General features: G+C 50.0%; 1 protein-coding gene across 1 annotated transcript in view; it reads left to right on the forward strand.

The window, feature by feature from the left end:
• Positions 1–1850, forward strand: part of VOLCADRAFT_95657 (uncharacterized protein) — a gene marked incomplete at both ends in the record, with an annotated part of 7074 nt that extends 5224 nt beyond the window's left edge. The window contains 3 exons of the mRNA XM_002954713.1: positions 496–709; positions 1085–1227; positions 1665–1850. Coding sequence (XP_002954759.1) covers positions 496–709; positions 1085–1227; positions 1665–1850 — 543 coding nt within the window. The remainder of the gene's footprint in view (positions 1–495; positions 710–1084; positions 1228–1664) is intronic.
• Between the last annotated feature and the right edge of the window lie 7255 nt (positions 1851–9105).

A 9105-nucleotide genomic window follows, 5' to 3' on the forward strand; every position in this document is an offset into this window, starting at 1 on the left:
GCGTCGCCGTCTTGACGCCGGGCGGGGCGCTGGTCGGCGTGCCGGCATTGCCGTCAGCGGCGGCAGCGGCCGTGGCGCGAGACGCGTTCGTTGGCAAGGCGATGTACAGCCGTCTGAGTCAGCGTGTCAAGGACGAAATTTACCAGCTTATCCGTTCGGTGCCTGGTCTCAGGGTACGACTGTACGACAGTACGGATTGAGGTAGCGGCAGTGGTGGCCCAACCAACACGCCTTCTGTACACAGCCTATATCTGTCCCGCTTTGCTTAAGCGCCAACGTGATGCCAGCATGAATTTTGTGTTGAACCGATTTACTTAAATGTTATACTTTCAAATTCAAATTCAAATTCGAAGGTTTCATGGTTAATATTCTTAATTTACGGGTCCTGTCTCGTTCCGTGACATCCCGTTCTGGTTCTTACTTTACGTGTTCTTTTGCTAAACACTTCACACAACACACACACACACACACACACACACCACCTCGTATCCGCAGGCAGAGGACTTTGACGACGGTGTACTGCACCAGCTGACCCTCAAAAAAAGCGAGGAGGAAGCTGTCGGTGCGCTCCGTACATTGGCGAGTGAGAATCTGTCCGGCATTCAGCATATGGCCGCCTACATCAACCACATAATCAAGAACTACCACCTGACTGTGGGAACACCCGGTGCAGCTGCAGGTGGAACCACGGCCGCGTCGTTACCCTCAGGTACGGCAGCGGCTGTCGTACACATCGTTTTCGGCTTGTGTCTTGTATAGCTGATGGGAAGGAAAAGGCGGGTGGCGGAGGAGTGCTGTGTTATTGCCGTACGGCGTCGTACAACACGCTGCCGGCCTTGCTTTCCACTTTTCTGGGCGCCCTTGGGGAGGATTAGTGAGGATGCAGAAGAGTTCTGCCATTATCCTTCTATCCGTACGACATGTAAGCATGTGCGTGTGTGTATGGCTTTGCATTTCCCAAAACTTCCCCTGTCCCCCCTTCCCCCTTTCGCCTTCCTTGGATTCCCCACTGTGTGTGCATGATGGGACAAAACGTGTATGGCGGATGGCGGTGGTGTGCTGTACATGTCGCACGGTCGTACAGCAACCGTGCGGGCCAATAGCACTCCCGTGTCGTCCAAGGCCATTCTCCAGAAGCTCCCTCTCCGAGTGTATAAACGGCTTGAGGAGGTGATCAGTCGGTGCTCCTTCATGGAGTGGAAACACTTCGATGCGGGCGTCGTCAAGGTGCGGCGGCGGGTAGTACGGGGAAGGGTGCCAGGAGGTGCTTGAGGAGGAAGGAAAGAGAATATATATTACAAGTTTTATTTGGTTATTTACTTGTTACTATTTTTATTTACTTGTCGCATACATATGTATGTATGTTTATACAATACATATAACATATACATACACACATACACACATAATTTCTTGGCCTCGATATGTCCTTCCTTTGCGTCTTCCTCCGTTTTTCCTTCCCGCGCCGTACTTTCCGCCGTACTACTTTGGGTAGGGATGGGTGGGATTGATGGCGCAGAGAGCTGTCAGATGGAAGGAAATATATAATTAAATATAAACATATTATTTACTGCCTTACACTGAAAGTTATTGCCGTACACTGCCGTACATAATGTTCACTGTAATGCATCATATCCTGCTATTATTGCCGACCGTACATTTAGGTAATGGCGCAGCTGGCGGAGATCGGCGAGGAGGACGTGTTCGAGGAGCTGGAGCTCTTGCAGTCAACGGATCTCTCTAATGTTGAATACATGCCGGCCTACCTGAACAAACGACTAAACAACCGATTGTGGTCGCGACGCAAGATGCTGACGTCAGCAGCTGCAGCAGCGGTTGGAGGTCCGTAAGCCTTGAAGGAACCACACAAGGAAGAGGGGGACGGGAGGAGGGGGCCAGGGCTTCGCTGCCACCGCTGCCACCGCCGCCGTCGCCGTCGCCTTTCTGAGGCACACATGCCATTGCTGCTCGTCGCCGTCGCCACGCGTACGACACATCTCTCTATGTACGCCTTATAAGGGTTCTGGCTAGGCGGCTAACGACTGGGAATGGCGGTAGGTGGTTTGGGGGGATGGAACCGCGAGCAGGGCTGACGCATGAGACGGGAGAAGCGAAGGGGGTTCTCAATGGTGTGTGTTTTTGTTTCAGGTCAGAAGTTAGTTGTATACGTGTTTTGGATTTTTAAGGCCGGCCTTGCGGTCGCGGCGGTTAGTGGTGGTTATGGTTGTGGCGGTTAAGTTAGATCCTCGGACCCATCTGGAACAGACCGACGGCGCAAGAGAACAGACGAACAAGGCCGGGGTTGTCTCCCCAGTACGGCATAACGAACTTTCCAAGGTTTTGCATTCGATTGGCTATCCGACGAAAATTTTTTTCCTTTCCGCTGATGATAATCTTTTAGAGATGTTGCGGCCATGAAAAGTTGGGGAAATCTGAAAGCCCAAAAGATTTTAAAATAAAGGGGATGACGAGTATTTTTAGACATAGCGAGTTAGATGCAACTAATTGATTGCGAGTGGGAAGAGGAAAAGAATCTGTCTTTGGAATTTGCCATGAGAGCTTTTTCTCTTGGTTGAGGCTTATGACTTAGGAAGTTGTTGGAAAAGGTAAAAACTGTGGATGGTACGGATAAATGTCGAGATGCATTTCCGGATGGATAAACCTTGAGATCCATATCGATGAACTTTGAGATCGGAACCAGATGAGGATGTCAGCGATATCGGCAGGGATAATGCACGAGAGATTGGACCTTCTACCCGGTAGATTCCTTCCTTTTCCGGAACGCGGTGAAGTCCATGGTGAAGCCTCACATGTTGGATCTACACATAAACAGAGGGCAAAGGAGGCGTATGAAGGAGGTGTGTGTCAAGGGAAAGGCGCTGTTGGAAATGGTCTTGCAGCGCCAGTGGACGGCCGCGACGGCGATGGGGCGGGGAAAAAGTGGACATGGCAACTCTGTTGCGCGCGCGCGAGAGGGCGGCAGTTTAGCAGCGTAAGGCATGTCAGCACACGTCAGCATAATCAATACGTCAGGAGTGGAGGAGAAGAAACGGCGTCGCATGGTCCCTCAGCCCCATCGTTTCACCAACCTCGCCAACTACTTCGTTTTCCGATGGCGAACCAAATGCCTTCAACGCTCTCACATTGGTTTTCTCCGTTGTCATTCTTGTTTTTTTAAAATAAATATTTGAGCTTCAAAGGCTCAAAATAGACCGACATATAGTGGTTCGTTGAAGAGACAAGCCAACCGTTTTGTAAAGACGCGTAACGGTCGATCGGTTGGATCTTCGGAGTGGTACCGCGCTTTGGCCGCTTCCGTTTTCTGGCCGGCAGCTTTGCCGGCGGCCGTGTGTGTGTAGAAGGAGGGAGAGAGGGGAGAGCGGAGAGGGAGGGAAGTAGGCGCGAAGGGAGGGGGATGTATTGTCGGGCCGGACATGTGCCTCAACGGGAAGGCCGAAGAAAGGAATTCCGGCGTTGCGTATGTCTGCCTGCGTGTGCGTGTTCGTGTTTTCATTGAGTCCGTCGCTCCCAAACGGGTGAAAAGGCACGCAAAATTGTACTATATCATTTTCTTCTTCCCAGTTGTACATTATCATTTTCGTGCAGTACCGACGTGAGGTGATTGTGGTGGATGTTCCAAAATCGTATCGTAGCGTGTTGAAGAGGGGGGACTCAGTCGTACCTGTCGTACCGCTGTCAGCCGTTCGGGTCGCGGAAGGAGACTCTGCCGTACAGCCTGTCCGAAGTAAAGTTTTGCCGTACATCTATCACTGGCTTGGTGCGGTGTAGTGGAATGCTGCACTCCCTTACATGCCGTACAGGTTGTTAAGGGAGAGCCTGAGAAACCCTCTGAAATTTCCGTAACGGAAGTTACAGATGTTTGTTGTGTGCGGGCAATGCCACAACAAATATGATGCTGCGAAATCCACCAGGCAAGCTAAGCAGGCAAATTAAGTTCAGGATTCAGTAGAAGAACTGGGGATCATCAAGGGGAGGAAGTGTTTTGGAGTGCACCAGCTTGTTTTGTGTCGTACACATAGCGACGGCTTAGGCAGTACGGCAGGGTCAGGAGATCATTTACGGGTACATCAGGGTTGCCTCTGAGGCCATCAGGGTGGTGGGGGTTGAGTGTTATCTGCTGTGTTTTGATGCGCGTGTGTCTTTCAACTGAAAGCATTGCCGTATGCAGATTTCGGCACGTATGTATGTACGTATGTATGTATATATGTATGCATGTATGTATGCTTTTGTTAGAAGGGAGCGATGCCTACGCCAAAACCGAGGTGTGACGCTTGGCCGACGAAAACGGACATTCCAAGGTGGTAATTTTTATTTATACTTCAGAGCGCTACAAGCCCTTCGAGTAGCGCAATTAGGTGTCGGAATCTCGGAATGTGCAGGTTATTAGCTGTTGATTGCATACGGGTTCGGGGCCGATTTGGCGCAGTGCGCAGAAGCACTACCGCAGAAGCAATACAGCAGTAGTAGCCAGCAAACTGCTGCTGTGACACAATTGTTTTCGGTTTGTGGATGCGGGTGTGGGTGAACGGATCGTTGGGTCTCCTATGGACATGTGGAGGACGTACAGGAGCCATCATTAGCAAATTGGTCAGGAGCGCGGACTTTAATTTTCTTTCCTTTTGTATCAATACTTCACAACATGTCACAGTGCGGACTTGGGAAAGAGTGGAAACAGGAAAAAAAGTCGTATATGGGCACTCTGGACATGAGATCACATGATATCACTTAAATCATGGTGTGGTTGCTTTTTTAACACCTACAGTATTCAATGTAGGTGCTAGCGTTCGCTGGAACCCTGGGTTTCACATTTTTTAAAAATGTTCTATGAAGGATTTGAACCGGAAATCCTAGAGCGATTAGCATGGGGTCTCCTGTTGTCGTGGCTGCTACAAATTCTCAAAAACATCTGCTGCTGGGAAGCGGATATTCTTTGCGGGAGCAAAGAATTGTCGGACCAGCTTGGAGATTATTAAGGATGCGAAGCACGAAAACGCACGCGCAGGGATACGAGGTGTTAATGGCGGTCTGATGTAATTTTTATCGGAACCTTCGACACATAGTCGCTTCCCGGATAGCGCAAAAGCCTTCTCTCTTATCTATCTCCTCCCTGTTACGCTCCGGAACCGCACATCTTCGGCGACGCAGTGGGCCACGAGTCTCTAGGACCTCTTAGGGACCTATTCTTCGAGTCATAACAGGCGTTTGAACATCATTTGGCATTTCGGTGTCTCACTTTGCTGTAAATTTCACTTCTTCAGCGGACAGTCGGCGCAAGTCGGCGGTTTCTCGGGGCTGCTATGCATCACCTGCATGGGTTGGTTGTGATGAAGATGTGAGAGGTGCTATTAGACTTTTCTTCCCGCGCGATGTTTGAATGACATTTCGAGGAAGTGCGCGCACGTTGAGGGGTGTGCGCCGAACTTGGGACGTGTTGAAATACATCCGGGAGCGTCGTTCGAGGTATCGATGTATGAATGTAAGTACATACGTATGTAAGTATGTACACCTTTGGAAAGTAACGCAACTTAAGGTGTAACACACACATGTACGTATGTACAGATGTCTGTACATGACTGTACGTGTGGCACTGGTAGTTGTTGTAGGGGAGTTTTGTCCATCGTTTTGAGGGAGCTGGGGGATGAATGACCAGTTTTGCTTCCTGCTAGCAGCCTAGCACGTTTTTCACTTTTTTGAGGCGAACGAGTATAAATGCATCGGAATATTTCCGACAAACAACAAAGCAAGGTGATAAGGAAAAGAGCGATAATGGAGCAGTTTCTGCTGCTGCTGCTGCTGGTACGTTTTACGGATGAGGATGAGAAGGAGGGCGGGAGGGAGTTAGAGAAAGGGAAGAAGGCATAAAGGAAGAGAGAGAGAGAGAGAGAGAGAGAGAGAGAGAGCATATTTTGGAGGACGGCGTGGTGGACTGGCCGAGGGTTTGTTTGACTTTGGGGGGCGTCAGGGTACGGCTGTACGGCGAGAGTCGTACGGCGCGCATATACGGCCTCGAAGCCCGACACCTCAACTCACCTGTAATGGCAAGCTGCCGTACCGTTTGGCGGCTGTGCCGCTTGGCGTTGCCAGCTGTTTATATAGCATAGTTAACGGTTGGGAGCTGCACTGGGTTTGGAGAGTCATGGAGCCATGTCATGTCCCGCTCACCTCGGATCGTATGTGTACGACCTAGCACACCTTTCCACACACTCCCGCTGGCCCCCTACTTCCAGCTCTCATCCGAGATTGAAGAGCTGGAGCGAGATTTTCAAACTAAACTCTGAAGGAGGAAGGGAGGGCTCGTGCCGCGAAGGGCCGCTAAAGTGCTGTATTTATCTGTAGCTTTAAATCGACGCAGTAGTCGGGACGGTACGGCACGTTATCATGTGCCGTACACGGATTGATGGAAGCGGTGGTTGCGTATGTATGTATGTATGTATGTATGTATGTATGTATGTATGTATGTATGTATGTACCATTAGATGTACTTCAGGCACAGCATCGGAGAAAGAAGCTTTTGTTGCTTTTGCAGTGTTGGTGGTTGGCAGTGGTTCGTGGCGTCAAAACCCTATTGCCATCATCATTATCATCACTGTGAAGTGGCACGTTTTTTAATGTGTGTTCGTGCATATTGTAGCTCTGCAAGCTCTGCATTTTGGCAGTTGCGGGTTTTAGTGGCTGTAGCCTCATCATCAGGGTGACGGTTGTACGGCAACAATAACGTCGCATATCTAGTCCGAACCAGCAAACCTATAACAACAATTCTGTATCTGATATATGTGTGTATATATGCAGTATGTATTTACAAAAAGCACGCATGTACGGGTGTCGTACGTTTGTGTGCCGGACTAAAGGGGGCTTGGAATGCGCGCACACATCCACATAGACATACATACACAGGCACATATCAATTGGGAGCGGCAGACGCATTATAACAGCATTGGTAGAAGCATTAAAGCAGCAGCAGCATCGTCCGGCGATATGCTTGGCACGGCGCCACCGCCGCTGCCGCTCAATCCCGAAGATGCTTGGGAGACCTCCATGACGTCCTTTTTCGTGCCCTCGCCATTCCCCGGTGTGTCTGTCTGTGTGTCTGTGTCTGTGTGCATGTGTCTGTGTGCATGTGTCTGTATGTATGTGTGTCTGCTTGTTTGCAAACGCACGCGTATCCTGCACAACTTGTGCGGTTTGGCTGCCAGCTTATCTGTGTCTGTAGGTATGTATGTCACGCGTAGTCGGGTGGTTGTACAATTTAAGCTTTTAAATCGTACAGGAAATGACAGAAACGAGGTAACGGCGGCGTGGGCTGCGATTTGCACTAACCCCCGTATCCCGGTTGGAACTATAGAAGGCTGCTTTCTAAAGCCGCATGTGTGTCTGTTTGTACGTATGTTTACATGTACATTAGCGGACAGACAAACGAACTGACGCCTAGGTCGGTGGGAAAAAAGTCCACAACTTTTATTTGTCCCATTTGAGTGGTAGAGGAGGCGAACGGGATAGGGCCTTATGACATTTCCACTGCGGGGTGTGGCACAGGGGTTTCGGGGCTATTCCTGACGGGTCCGAAGCGTACGGTGTGCATTCCTAGCTGCGTGTTAATGGGTATGTGTCTCCCGTCATTTCGGCGCCTTTCAGCCTTCAGCCTTTTCGCTCCTCTTCCGTTACACGCACAGCGCATGCACCACATTCACAGATTCGTTCGTTCGCGTTCGTTCGTCTTTCCGTACCCTGTCGCTCGAAGATCCACCCACATGGCGCCTGCCGTATTGCCGCACTTTGTTTTACTCGTGCGAACGGTAATCGTCTGTGGTTATATTCTCCTCTCGCTGGGCCAGTAGTCCACAAAGGGGTGGGCACCAGAACGCGTGTGTGCAGGTGTATGTATGTATGTATGTATGTATGTATGTATGTATGTATGTATGTATGTATGTATGTATGTAAGTATGTATGTATGTATATATGTATGTATGTATGTACAGCATACGTCCTCACATTGATTATCGTACATTGGACATGCATGTCGTACGCTTCCTCGCTCGTGGTGCACGTCTGGAGGTGGACAACTTGGTAGTCCTGATCTGGGGTTCAGACGTAAACTCTTCCGACACTCCCACTGCCGCTCAGAGGTTATTACTTAAACAGTTTAAACATAAAGCCTTTCCGTTGTACATGTTTGCGATGTTTTCGGGACTCCGTAAAAAAATGTGTCGTTCTTGCTTACTGCAAGCTCTTCAAAAGCTTCGTTCACAGAATGTAATTTAATAATTTTCCCGCTCACATAAATAATGTCACGATCAATAAGTAGCCACTGTAAAGCATTACGGTGGAAAATAGGTATATAGGCTGCGTCCCCAAGCCGTGGGGACCTCTGCCGGTTGGGGAGGGCCCTTTGTACCGGGGCTCTCTCCCCTTGGAACTTGGGGAGCCTGAGAATCTCCCCAAACGATTTTCCCTGGGGAGCATTTCGCCGTGGCTGAAACGCCCTCACCGGACGCGCCCGACGAGTTAGGGAAGGTCCAGGAGTGACTCGCACCGCCGAGCGCCGTCGATTTCCTGCAATCCCAGCGACCTCCCCAGCGGCGCCCAGCACCATACCAGTTTGTACGGCATTTACACCCACAGTCCTAAAGCACCGCAACATTCCTCAAGACAAAATTTGAATATATGTCAGCGTCCTTATGGAGGATATTTTCCGTGTTCACTTCCAAAAGTCCCAACACCAACTTGACTGACCATTCACCCAACTGACCGGTTCAGATAACTGCTACTGCTGCTACTGCTGCTGCTGCTGGCACCATCACCGCAAATGACTTCTCCGCCATCACGGCCACCTGCACCCATACCGCCGCCAGTTTTACTGCTAATGCTGGCATCAACAAGCTGTTCTTGTAGTTGTTGTAGTTGTTCTTGATGTGGCTGGGTTTGTTCGTGGAGCTGCCATGGGCGGGCTGTTCCGGCTACTTGAGCCTGAGTGTGGTGTCGGACAGTGTTTTTCTTTTCAATTTTGCCGGTGAATTTTCTATTCCGAACGGAGGAATAGGTTTTTAGTCGCGGGAATAAAAGTATTCCGAATCTGTAAGGCGCTGG

This window comes from Volvox carteri (assembly GCF_000143455.1).
Source record: "Volvox carteri f. nagariensis unplaced genomic scaffold VOLCAscaffold_45, whole genome shotgun sequence".
NCBI classification, from domain to species: Eukaryota; Viridiplantae; Chlorophyta; class Chlorophyceae; order Chlamydomonadales; family Volvocaceae; genus Volvox; species Volvox carteri.